Source organism: Pinus tabuliformis, chromosome 3_1, assembly GCF_031772625.1.
Source record: "Pinus tabuliformis cultivar Carrire ecotype Pingquan chromosome 3_1, CPIR1, whole genome shotgun sequence".
NCBI classification, from domain to species: domain Eukaryota; kingdom Viridiplantae; phylum Streptophyta; class Pinopsida; order Pinales; family Pinaceae; genus Pinus; species Pinus tabuliformis.
In genome coordinates this window covers 234,459,026-234,472,921 of record NC_142301.1, presented here as the reverse complement: position 1 = coordinate 234,472,921, position 13,896 = coordinate 234,459,026, and the positions used below count along the sequence as shown (strand labels likewise).

The 13,896-nt window shown below is 39.5% G+C and overlaps 2 protein-coding genes across 2 annotated transcripts; one reads left to right on the top strand and one right to left on the bottom strand.

The window, feature by feature from the left end:
* Positions 1 to 4,598: 4,598 nt before the first annotated feature.
* On the bottom strand, positions 4,599 to 6,667 carry LOC149186662 (phospholipase D alpha 1-like). Its single transcript, XM_089409417.1, has 3 exons — positions 6,575 to 6,667; positions 4,848 to 6,167; positions 4,599 to 4,763 (listed from the first exon to the last, which is right to left on the bottom strand). Exons 1-3 carry the CDS (start codon positions 6,665 to 6,667, stop codon positions 4,599 to 4,601), a joined length of 1,578 nt encoding a protein of 525 aa, XP_089265543.1.
* A 4,120-nt stretch (positions 6,668 to 10,787) lies between these two features.
* On the top strand, positions 10,788 to 12,946 carry LOC149186661 (phospholipase D alpha 1-like). Its single transcript, XM_089409416.1, has 3 exons — positions 10,788 to 10,948; positions 11,356 to 12,675; positions 12,806 to 12,946. The coding sequence occupies exons 1-3, from the start codon at positions 10,856 to 10,858 to the stop codon at positions 12,944 to 12,946; spliced, it is 1,554 nt and encodes a 517-aa protein (XP_089265542.1). The 5' UTR covers positions 10,788 to 10,855.
* Positions 12,947 to 13,896: the final 950 nt, after the last annotated feature.

Here is a 13,896-nt window from a genome sequence, read left to right as displayed (position 1 = left end):
GCTTTGTGCTCATGCATAGGTCGTGAGTAGTGGGCTCGCCTTGTGGTCCTTCCATTAGAGAGTTTTGATAGACCTTATACACATGTATTCAACAATTGACTATGTTCATGGCAAGATAATCTTTCCAAATATTCTATTCCTTTTATGTACCTTTGCACCTTTAGAGGCAATTGCTAATAATTTATAGCTATTATTTATATGTTATAACATATTTCATATTTTTATATTTAAGAACAAATTATTTTTAATTATACATTTTTTAGTTAAATTTATTCATCTTGACACTATAACCCTCTCATTTTGAGTGGAATTTCAATGTTTAGGTTTATTTATGAACACTACATATTGAATTATAAAATATTTCTAAACCAAAAAAATATAATAAATCATTTCTTCAATATTTAAAAATCAATATAATGTTGATCTAATTAACATTTTATGTATCAACTTTGATAATTTTTAAGCAAAATGTTAACCATTTGCATCGAATCACGTTACGACGAATAATTTGCCCATAAAATTCTATCACTTACCCGAATAAAAAACAAGGGTTTCTAAACCCAAAAAAATATTTTAAGTTATTTCTTCAATATTTAAAAATCAATATAATGTTGATCTAATTAACATTTTATGGACCAATTTTGATAATTTTTAAGCAAAATGTTAACCGTTTGCATCAAAACACACTATCGACATACCTACTGGAAGAGTGCCACAACAGAGTGTTTGCCTCCTGAACAGTGAAAGTCGTCCTTCATTTTGAGCACGAATCCGTCGAAGCTTTCGAAAGAAGGGGCCTGGCAGCACAGAGAAAGTGAAAGTCGTCGCGTTCATTTCTGACCGCTGGAGATCAAATACTTCGAACATTTTTACGTTCATATGTGGCAGTATAAAAGGGTAGTGGAAACGCGATATATGCTCACAATTTGGAATACTTTGCCAAACCATTATACATCCCTGTGAGTGTTTTACAAATTTGATATGGTTTTTATTAATTTTTAGAATTACATGTAAATTTATAACATGGTAAAAAAGTATAATACAATTAACTAAATGGTGAATCTATATAGTATAGTATAGTATAATATAGTATAGTTTAGTTTAGTTTAATGTAATGAAAAAAAACTTGTAAGTGAATTTATTTTTGACTCTGGAATATGTTTTAAAATTATTAAGAATTCAGAAATGAGAAAACAAGTTTAAGGCCCAAGACTAAATGATTAATCTGCATTACATTTATTTATATTATATATTTTTTTAATATATGATTTGATTTCAATTTATTGATAAATTGTCTTTGCATTACTCCATATTGATCCTAAAAGTTATAAAAGAATTATTGAATACTGGCAATCACACCGCATAAGGACATAAAATGATGAATGATGGACTGATGGGAGATACAGATCCACGAATAGAGAGAGATTCTAGCTATAGAGAGAGATTTTGAGTGTTAGTAGCCACCACTAATTGCATTCTATTTTATGTAAGAAACACCATGTTTGATGATGCTCATCCTGGTTTAGTAGCTGGACTGTGCGGCGCCTTTATTTCCATAATCCTCAACAAAATTCTTCATGGCATCTCTGTTTTCTGTAAACGTCAACAACTTGTGGAGTCTATGCAGGTAACTCGATGACGCTAACTCCATAACTGTATCATGGTATAATGTTTTTAACCTTCTAAAGCTAAATGAAATAATCAATTCCCCCACTTCAGGCATCCATACTACAATGAAAGTGGCTCAGTTGGTGGCAGCGGAGGCAACATTGCACGCAGCGGAGTCAGCAGTTCACAAAGAGAAGAAATGGGTTTCGGTGCAGCGGGACGGATGATGGGACTGGGAGTGGGTCAATGTCTCGCCTCCGCGCCCGCCCACACCCACGTCGCTCCCGGACTACCCGCCCGCCCCACCTAGTGGTGAGAGAGAGCTGTCAGAGTTGGAGTGGAAATGGGTTGCGGTGCCACGATCGGGAAAGTGGGAATGGCAGTGGACGCGTGTCCTGCGCCGAACCGGGATGAGTGTGGGTGCCAGTCACACTGCCTTTGACACAGAGATGAGAAGGGATGGAGATCAGCCAGCGGCGGCTCGGCCGTAGCGGATGTATCTCCCCGCGGGGGCTCAGCCGGGGCAGATGTATTCTCCCGCGCCGGATCCGTCGGAGTGGATGTATTCTCCCGCGGGGCAACATGGTCGTGGGAAGGAGAAAAAGCAAGAAAAGTCCAGAAAAGGGGAAAAGAATAGGGATAAAGAAGAGAAGGAAAATAAAAAGAACGAAATGGAAAAAGGGGACAGTAAGGACCAGGAGGGGAAAAAAATTAAAGAAGAAGCAAAGACGAAGGAAGAGGAACCATATAAGTGAAAGTCATCACAGGAAAACAAGAAAGAAAGGTGTCAGGAAGAGGAGATGCCGCACCATCAGCACCACTGAGAGGAGGAAGAAGCCCGTACGGAGGAGAATGAAGAGCAGATGGCGCCCTATGAAAAGAAGTGTAAGAATCTCCTCTCATCTTCGGAGGACCCTCTGCATACAATCTCATCCTCTCATCAGGAGGAAATGCATCCACAGGGTCTTCCTCCTCTTAGTTTATCTCATTCTTAGTCTCGGAGGAGCAGGAGGAGGAGGGGCGGCGGCATTGGAGAATATGGGCATGGGAATGAAGCGGATGCTTCCGCCCATCCACATTTCCCTTAGTTGAAACACACAGTTGACATAACGTCGTTTGATATGAGTCGAGTCATTTAGATAACGCTTCATTTACGTCTGGTTACGTTACAATCCAGGGTTCAATAGATTTGGTATTTTTATGGTTGTTTTAATTTTCTATTTTTCTGAATCCAATCGAATCGGTAGAAACCATGTGATACAGTTCCACAACCATGTGATACAGTTCCAGATGGGAATCTACCCTGTAGATTCCCATGTGGAACAACCATGTGATACAGTTCCAGATGGGAATCTACCCTGTAGATTCCCATGTGGAACTGTATCACATGGTTTCTACCGATTCGATTGGATTCAGAAAAATAGAAAATTAAAACAACCATAAAAATACCAAATCTATCGAACCCTGGATTGTAACGTAACCAGACGTAAATGAAGTGTTATCCAAATGACTCGACTCATATCAAACGGCGTTATGTCAACTGTGTGTTCCAACTAAGGGAAATGTGGATGGGCTGAAGCATCCGCTTCATTCCCATGCCCATATTCTCCAATGCCGCCGCCCCTCCTCCTCCTGCTCCTCCGAGACTGAGAATGAGATAAACTAAGAGCAGGAAGACCCTATGGATGCATTTCCTCCTGATGAGAGGATGAGATTGTATGCAGAGGGTCCTCCGAAGATGAGAGGAGATTCTTACACTTCTTTTCATAGGGCGCCATCTGCTCTTCGTTCTCCTCCGTACGGGCTTCTTCCTCCTCTCGGTGGTGCTGATGGTGCGACATCTCCTCTTCCTGACACCTTTCTTTCTTGTTTTCCTGTGATGACTTTCGCTTATATGGTTCCTCTTCCTTCGTCTTTGCTTCTTCTTTAATTCTTTTCCCCTCCTAGTCCTTACTGTCCCCTTTTTCCATTTCGTTCCTTTTATTTTCCTTCTCTTCTTTATCCCTATTCTTTTCCCCTTTTCTGGACTTTTCTTGCTTTTTCTCCTTCCCACGACCATGATGCCCCGCCGGAGAATACATCCGCACCGGCGGAACCGGCGCGGGAGAATACATCCGCACCGGCGGAGCCAGCGCGGCAGAATACATCCGCTCCGGCGGAGCCGGCGCGGGAGAATACATCCGCCTCGGCTGAGCCCCCGCGGGGAGATACATCCGCTCCGGCCGAGCCGCCACTGGCTGATCTCCATCCCTTCTCATCTCTGTGTCAAAGGCAGTGTGACTGGCACCCACACTCATCCCGGTTCGGCGTAGGACACGGGTCCACTGCCATTCCCACTTTCCCGATCGTGGCACCGCAACCCATTTCCACTCGAACTCTGACAGCTCTCTCTCACCAATAGGTGGGGCGGGCAGGTAGTCCGGGAGCGACGTGGGTGTGGGTGAGCGCGGAGGCAAGACATCGACCCACTCCCAGTCCCATCATCCGTCCCGCTGCACCGAAACCCATTTCTTCTCTTTGTGAACTGTTGACTCCGCTGCGTGCAATGCTGCCTCCGCTGCCACCAACTGAGCCACTTTCATTGTAGTATGGATGCCTGAAGTGGGGGAATTGATTATTTCATTTAGCTTTAAAAGGTTAAAAACATTATACCATGATACAGTTATGGAGTTAGCGTCATCGAGTTCTTTAGTCCACGGAATATCTGCATCATATTTCGCCATTTGCCTTAGTACAGGCCGCAATCTGTTATCCAAAACCTGCATAGACTCCACAAGTTGTTGACGTTTATAGAAAACAGAGATGCCATGAAGAATTTTGGTGAGGATTATGGAAATAAAGGCGCCGCACAGTCCAGCTACTAAACCAGGATGAACATCATCAAACATGGTGTTTCTTACATAAAATAGAATGCAATTAATGGTGGCTACTAACACTCAAAATCTCTCTCTATAGCCAAAATCTCTCTCTATTGGCTTAAAAAAATGTAGTTATTCACCGGCCACCGGAAATCTCTCTGCCTTCTGCCACCATCCTCTAGCTGAGCCGCCCTCTTTCTCCGCCACCCTCCCCTGACAGTCCTGACATTCTCTGCCATTCACTGCCATTCCCTGACAAAAAAATAGCCTGACATCCCCTGAGCGGTCAGGGACGAGCTGGAATTCATGCCGCCGAGTTTAGAGTGCCTGACATCCCCTCATCGAGCTGGAATTCATGCCCCCGAGTATTATGGCCGGTACCACTGAAGCATCGTCTATAGACCTAAAGATCTGAACATTCCAGGTCTCCAGACCTTCAAAATTTGTTCCAGGCGGCAATAGGCCCGGTAAATCCTCAAGATTTAGGAGCAGTGTGGGATCGGCCTGTTTTGTCCAGCGCTGAGTAAAATTGGTGACCACATCGTAAGCAGCAGGGCCCTGGATCTTAGAATGGGCATCATGCCATGGCTCCCTAGGGCCTCCGTGCCGAAGATCTGCTCCCTTGTAATTGATCTGATGAAAATCATCCCTGTAAACAGTATCCAGAGTCCTAAACAATGGATGGATCTCGTTATCATACCTTCCATCGCGGAGATCGATTCCTCCAACGAAGCTCACGACCTCGCGATTCTCAGAGCCATGGACGCGGGCATCCAAGCACACAGTCTTCTGGTGATGGGTAAACTCTGCAAAAATCTCCGCGGTTTGGAATGCACTCATCGAACGATCTGCGTATCTGGGACATTGAAAGCAGTAGACGTTGGTGCCCTTGAAATATTCAAATGTCTCGTCACAGTGGGTTTGCATGAGTCCTTGGTAACTGAGAAGCTCCATGGCCGTTATATCCTCCCAGATAAGGACCAGAACTCTTACTCCCTGATCTGCTTTCTTCTTCATAAGTTCACCCAATGTCACAGTTTCTGCACCAGGGATCATCCTTTCCTTGTCCCTCGCAAGCGTAATCTTGGTATTTACAGACCATCCAACAATGTATATAAATTGCTTGGCTCCATCAATGTACTGGTACACTTCCTCCCACAGTCTCGGAGGCCTGTATAAGGCGCGCTCCTCGCCATGACCTAGCTCGATCCTGGGACGATAATTTTCTGATAAGTGAGAATTCTGATACAGATTGACTCTGCATCCTTTCCTCTGCTTGAAATACACATGCTGGACTCCTGGGAAGTTTCGATCTCGAATCCCGGAACCCCAGTATGGATCTTCTGAGACTTGTTTGAACTGGAGGCGGGCATGGATCTGAGATTTCTTCAGCTGTTCGGAAAAGTCTTCATTATATAAGTCATACCAGCCCTCGATGACCTTGCCGCTGAGGATTTCTGAGATTGGGATCTTGGCTCTTCCAACCACTTGTGCAGAGATTTCCAATCCCTTCTTAACGCTGATAACCAGAGAAGGCGATGTGTAGGCGCAGAGTATGTGAAAAGTTTCGTTCCAAATTGGGTTTGTAGGTTCACGGGACAGAACTTTGGTTCTTGCAATTCTAGCAATACCAATATCTATGGTGGAATATAATCCAATGTGCTCATCTAGATGGAGAAGCTCCTTAACTTCCTCCCCCACCTGCTCAACAAAAAATCATTAGTCCTACTTCAAAATTTTTACAAAATGATATGCATTCTTAAACAAAAGACCAAACCTGGGCTTCAGCAAGGTCCTCACAATCATTAGTCCTACTTCAAAATTTTTACAAAACGATATGAATTCTTAAACAAAAGACCAAACCTGGGCTTCAGCAAGGTCCTCACAATCATTAGTCCTACTTCAAAATTTTTACAAAATGATATGCATTCTTAAACAAAAGATCAAACCTGGGCTTCAGCAAGGTCCTCACCTTGTAGAGAAACAAGAATCAATAAACCAAAACCATGATCTTGGAAAATTCTCCACCTTGTTTCTCAACAAGATGTACTACTGTTCAGTAAACATCAAATACAAGATCCATAATCAAAGGTGGTTGACGTCATTACCTTTCTTAGCAACCTGGGTAAGCCTCCATGACTGAGGTGCCTAGCTTCAAATATAGTGGCAGTAAGTGTACCATGAACTACTTGGGATGCCATTGGAGACCTGTATTAGAAATATGTAAATCACAAAAGTAATGCAATCCACTGACTATGGAGATGTTTCAAGCTACACAAATTTATAAGAGTACAGGGAATTTGAAGACCAACAGGTTTTTAGACCACTGTTCATTGGAACATCTTTTTCTTGAACACTTTAGGTCTGTGAACATTCTGTCATATGGTATTGATACATGAAAACTAACTCTACTTTGGTAAGGAAAAAAATTATTTTGAATGATGTATTCCACACATCTTGTGGATCAAGAGGTATCTAGTGATAAATGGACTTCAAGTAGATTCTTTTGATTAGTTTCACTCCCTCCAATGTGTCGTGAATATCATCAATTGAGGGCTTGGGTACCTTCTGTTGTTTCTAGTCATTGCAAACAGATTTTGGATAAAAAATTATGCCAAGGAAAAAAAATATGGGAATTTTGTTTTATAAAGGAGGTGGTGGCCTTTAGATTCAATAAAATTTGGAACCTTGTTTTTAAGCTTAATCAAAAGGGAAGGCCTTTGATTATGGCAGATCTCTTAGCTTAAGAGAATTGAAATAAGATACTAAGATTGTACTGAATAAATAATTTACTCAACTTGAATAAACTTTACTAATACAATACATGTAGAAAACGTTATTGCAATACTCCCAAAAGGTTTAACAAAACGAATTTATGAATAACCAGAATCATAGACAGTAATTCAAATACTTTGAGGAATGAAATTAGCAAATAGTAGAAATCAAATACTCATAAATATCATAACTCTATCATGGAAATAAGGGAGATTTATCCTCAATCTTTCCTCTCTAATAATTCTAGACAATCCTGCTTTGTACTGAAGAATAGAAAAGAATGACAGAAAACTACTCACAGATAAACACACACTGCCATGAACCAGTATGTGAAACCTTTGATTAAATCTCAAAATTGAGGCCTACAAAAAATATATATGAAAGTATTTTCTGATTACAAAATCCAACCCCTCTCTCGATTTGCTTCTTAAAATTTGAAAGTTTCCATAACAACAATTTGTTATGAAAAATTATAAAAATAGAATTAACCAATAGAAAATAAATAGTTTGTTACAAATTAAATCAAAAGCTCCGGTTATGTTTCTTTATTTGGAATTTTCTGTTGTAGTTAATAAATTTTAGGAAGGATTGCAACTATTTGTCGCAATTTTCACCAACTGGATAACTGAAAGATGTCATCTTCCTATACGCTACATCCAAATCTGAGCATTTCTTGTAAGTAAGAGAAACTGGAAACAGGTATTTGATCTAGCAATGGATGTAGAAATCATTCATTAACTTACTGATGAGTGTTTTACCATCTATCTCCTCTTTCAAATTTACAAATTTACTGTGATCCCCTTTTCATTCAATCAATATTTTTTAGTGGGCCTACCGGGAAATCAATTTATTTGGTGTTGTCCAGGATGTAGGTAGTCCTAATTCTCTCAAGATGTTAAATTTGGTGTGAAAATGATCCAAATCACTTTGAACTTCTCTGCATTTTTCTTATACATTCTTATGAAAATTATTTTTCTTTTTGGACTTTCTTAATCTTTATAATTAAACCAGTTCTATCTCTGATGCCTACTACCCTTAATTGCTCCTTGCCTCTAGAATTTAAAAATTTTACAATCTTGTTGCCTAAGGTTGGCTTGTGTCTTAATTCTTCATGGATTTGTTGTGCAACTATTGTATTTAAGTGGAATAATTTTTCCTCTTCCCTAATTACCTTGAAACATAAGAAATAATGTCATCCCATAAACTTTTTCTTGCATCAACTAGAGACGGAGCACCTACTAATTGCTTTTTAAACCATTCAATATGATCTGAAAATGCGTTCTTCTCTTTAGATGCAATATTAAGAGAGGTTTATTTATCCTTTAATTCTTTCTTCAAATTATCAATGTATTGATCATTTGGTTTGAGTGATTACATTACCTTAGTCAACTTTTCAGTTTCTAACTGTTGTGTTTCAATAGGAGTATCAGAGATAGTTTGACTAGCTCTTTCTTTCAGCAATTGTTCTACTTGTTTTTCTAGTTGATACAATTGTTTATTCTGCTCAATCATCAATGAGAAGAATATCTCTTTTTCCTTAGTGATAGAATCTAACTCCTTTGTTTGAACATGTTCAATTTTCTCCTAAGGACATTTATAGCAGTATCCCTTACATCCATGAGGGATTGGATGGCATTGATATTGTTTGGGTCAGGTTCCAATTTAATAATCATGCTTTCTATTTTCCTTAGCTTCAGTGGATGTCTTCTCCTGTCTCAACTGATTAGTGATTTTCTTCAAAGATTTCTCCAATTTTTCCACAGTAGCCACTGAGTTGTTATAAGAATGGCACAACATTTCACCTGTTTGCCTAGGAAGGTCCATCTAGTCCATTGGATGTATCTGTTCCAAGTTAACAGTGAGCCTACTTGCTTTGTAGTCATAAGGAGTTTTAACATTTTGTGTCTTCAGCTCTAAAACTGCCAGTTGTAGTTGCTTCTTTCCAAAATCCATTGTTGTTAATAATCTAGTGCTTGTAGAAGGACCTTGTTTTCATAACTCATTGAAAGCAATCTTTTTAAGCTCTACATTCTTACTTTTGATTTCCATGAATTTGGAAAATAAATCATTTTTTGGAGCTAGAGTTGCAGAGGATGAAGGGACCTCGGTGACAGCCAAGGGAAAAGACTTCATGTTGAAAGAAAGCTTGCTTGTTGTATTTGTTTCACTGAGTGTTTCAATTTCATTATAAGTTGCTTCAATTGTTGATTATCCATGTCTCTATCCTTGTTCTTCCACGCTCTGCCTTTTCATTATTTTGAATTGTACCTATGATTCTAAAGTTCGCTATGACTATCTTGGCTACTCCTTTTCAGCTCTTTCTCTTTGGGTGGTTATGTATCCAAGGTTCTAGGTTCAGTTAATTTGAAATCCCCTCCCTCGCCTATAATATCCATTAATTTTTTCTCTTCCCAAACATATTTGTTAGCATATATTTCAATTAATGTTTTTGCTACATGTTGATATGCATATTATGCTTGTTCAACCCTTAGATTGGAAATGTTTCCCTGAGTTCCTATTTCCAAACTTCTCTTAGAGACAAGCTCATTTCCTATAACATTTTTTCAACTTCCTATGTTGCCACTCTATCAGTTACCTGAAAAGGGCCCACTTCAACTTTCAATTTAAATAGAACTGGGTATTTCTAGGTAAAAAGTGAATTTGATCAATGTTCAAATTCTATCTGATATACTCTGGTGAAAATATTCTGAGAGGAAGGAAAGTTGGGAGCATATAAGGAGCTGGCTCGCACCCATATACTCTAATTTCAATTAAATCCTTGTACAAATACCAGTCGCCCATCCTTATATTATACTTCAGTTGTATCCATCTTCTAACCTCTCGAAGTATTCTAGGAGGTGGATTGAGGTCATGAATTATTCCATATGCAATAGAGAAGAACTAATTAACATAATCTACAAATGTAAATTGTCAAGCATACTTTCTGAGAAGAGAGGTCCAGAAAATCACTGAAAATGCTCCTCCATTTGAATCCTGCTTTCTGATATTAATATTGTGAAACGTTTCCTCCTGAAAGTAGATGAACAAGTGAACCAACGCTGACTGATATCTAAAATATATAAACATATCGAAATCTTCCAGTTGGTAATTTATAGCATTTGAAAGATACTGATTAAATTGGAATATTGCAGAAGATCTTTTGATGGGAGAAACATAAGATAGGAACCCTAGAATACATTAATCAACTTCTAGTCATGGTCATAACATAACTGTGAGAAAATCATAGAAATAATTTGTCTGGATAGCTCTAGAAAAATACTTGATAAATATTGGGGGATTTTACTAGGGATTTCGTCTCTAGGGGTAAAGATAATTCTAAATTTTACTTTCTTTCATCATGAGAGAGATTGTGATATGTGGAATTTAGGATTTCATTAGTAAGAACCTAAACTTGTTTTCACTTTAGGTCTGTGAACAGCTGCAGTAACCTCCATGTAATTTTCAAGAAAAACATGTTCCAATGAACAGTGGTCTAAAAACCTGTTGGTCTTCAAATTCCCTGTACTCTTATAAATTTGTGTAGCTTGAAACATCTCCATAGTCAGTGGATTGCATTACTTTTGTGATTTACAGATTTCTAATACAGGTCTCCAATGGCATCCCAAGTAGTTCATGGTACACTTACTGCCACTATATTTGAAGCTAGGCACCTCAGTCATGGAGGCTTACCCAGGTTGCTGAGAAAGGTAATGACGTCAACCACCTTTGATTATGGATCTTGTATTTGATGTTTACTGAACAGTAGTACATCTTGTTGAGAAACAAGGTGGAGAATTTTCCAAGATCCTGGTTTTGGTTTATTGATTCTTGTTTCTCTACAAGGTGAGGACCTTGCTGAAGCCCAGGTTTGATCTTTTGTTTAATAATGCATATCATTTTGTAAAAATTTTGAAGTAGGACTAATGATTGTGAGGACCTTGCTGAAGCCCAGGTTTGGTCTTTTGTTTAAGAATGCATATCGTTTTGTAAAAATTTTGAAGTAGGACTAATGATTGTGAGGACCTTGCTGAAGCCCAGGTTTGGTCTTTTGTTTAAGAATGCATATCATTTTGTAAAAATTTTGAAGTAGGAATAATGATTTTTTGTTGAGCAGGTGGGGGAGGAAGTTAAGGAGCTTCTCCATCTAGATGAGAACATTGGATTATATGCCACCATAGATATTGGTATTGCTAGAATTGCAAGAACCAAAGTTCTGTCCCGTGAACCTACAAACCCAATTTGGAACGAAACTTTTCACATACTCTGCGCCTACACATCGCCTTCTCTGGTTATCAGTGTTAAGAAGGGATTGGAAATCTCTGCACAAGTGGTTGGAAGAGCCAAGATCCCAATCTCAGAAATCCTCAGCAGCAAGGTCATTGAGGGCTGGTATGACTTATATAATGAAGACTTTTCCGAACAGCTGAAGAAATCTCAGATCCATGCCCGCCTCCAGTTCAAACAAGTCTCAGAAGATCCATACTGGGGTTCCAAGATTCGAGATCGAAACTTCCCAGGAGTCCAGCATGTGTATTTCAAGCAGAGGAAAGGATGCAGAGTCAATCTGTATCAAAATTCTCACTTATCAGAAAATTATCGTCCCAGGATCGAGCTGGGTCATGGCGAGGAGCGCGCCTTATACAGGCCCCCGAGACTGTGGGAGGAAGTGTACCAGTACATTGATGGAGCCGAGCAATTTATATACATTGCTGGATGGTCTGTAAATACCAAGATTACGCTTGTGAGGGACAAGGAAAGGATGATCCCTAGTGCAGAAACTGTGACATTGGGTGAACTTTTGAAGAAGAAAGTGGATCAGGGAGTAAGAGTTCTGGTCCTTATCTGGGAGGATATAACGGCCATGGAGCTTCTCAGTTACCAGGGACTCATGCAAACCCACTGTGATGAGACATCTGAATATTTCAAGGGCACCAATGTCTACTGCTTTCAATGTCCCAGATACGCAGATCGTTCGATGAGTGCATTCCAAACCGCGGAGATTTTTGCAGAGTTTACCCATCACCAGAAGACTGTGTGCTTGGATACCCGTGTCCATGGCTCTGAGAATCGCGAGGTCATGAGCTTCGTTGGAGGAATCGATCTCTGCGATGGAAGGTATGATAACGAGATCCATCCATTGTTTAGGACTCTGGATACTGTTTACAGGGATGATTTTCATCAGATCAATTATAAGGGAGCGGATCTTCGGCACGGAGGCCCTAGGGAGCCATGGCATGATGCCCATTCTAAGATCCAGGGCCCTGCTGCTTACGATGTGGTCACCAATTTTACTCAGCGCTGGACAAAACAGGCCGATCCCACACTGCTCCTAAATCTTGAGGATTTACCGGGCCTATTGCCGCCTGGAACAAATTTTGAAGGTCCGGAGACCTGGAATGTTCAGATCTTTAGGTCTATAGACGATGCTTCAGTGGTACTGGCCATAATACTTGGGGGCATGAATTCCAGCTCGATGAGGGGATGTCAGGCGCTCTAAACTCGGCCGCATGAATTCCAGCTCGTCCCTGAACGCTCAGGGGATGTCAGGCTATTTTTTTTCTCAGGGAATGGCAGAGAATGTCAAGACTGTCAGGGGAGGGTGGCAGAGAAAAAGGGCGGCTCAGCTAGAGGATGGTGGCAGAGGGCAGAGAGATTTCCGGTGGCCGGAACCGGACATTTTCCGGCCTGTCCAGAATATTTTATAATTTTATATTCTACACCACAACTACACTGTAAGCCTTAAATATGGAATCAAATAGGGTTGACACAGAAGTGGGGCTTGACAATGAAGTGGCCTTGTGATCTCTAGATGCATTTAATGTTTCCTATTTAATTTCATTTTCACATAATTTCTTGCTAAATTGTTAGTAATAGAAAATCCTTTAAGTAGAGGAAGTAAATCATTTGTATTGATTACAAATGTTGATCCCTTCAAGACAATTGAACCCATGATCTCTCCAATTTCATGGGAAAGATGTTACATATAGCTCATGAAATCTTGAGCTAACCCTTATGACTAAATAATTAGGAATTATATCAAATACTTTTAAGAATTTCACAGCAAAGTTAAATGTCGTTTGTGAAAAAAAACACAAAATATACTATATAATTTTATTATTCTAATAAATTAAATAATTTTCCTTCCATGAATGTTCATAAAAAATTTCAAACACCATAGTCATATCAACATTAATAATAGCCTAGATCCATCTTAGCCTTGGATATATCAATCAATGAGAGCGATCAAATATCTCAAGGTGCAAACCACTTTTTTGAGTGCAAAACTTGAGGAAAGGTTTGCACCTCGAGAGATTTTATCCCTCTTGACGCTTATCGATCAACGGTTAATATGGATCTAGGCTTTGTTTAGTCTTGTGCGGTTACATTAAATTTGTTGAACATCTAATTATTTCATTCATTCTAAATATGCTAAATATGTATAATATTAATTTGGTCATTTCAATTTTAAATTTTCTTAGTTACCTGGGTTTGATGAGAAGATAAAGATTATTAATAACTTGAATGATGAAATAAAAATTATGAATGTAAAGTAACAATGTAACAGTGTTGAATGATAAAAAATGTGAATAATGTAACAGTGTTGAATCATAAAAAATGTGAATAATAAGAATCTAGTCAGTTACAAATAGTCTTC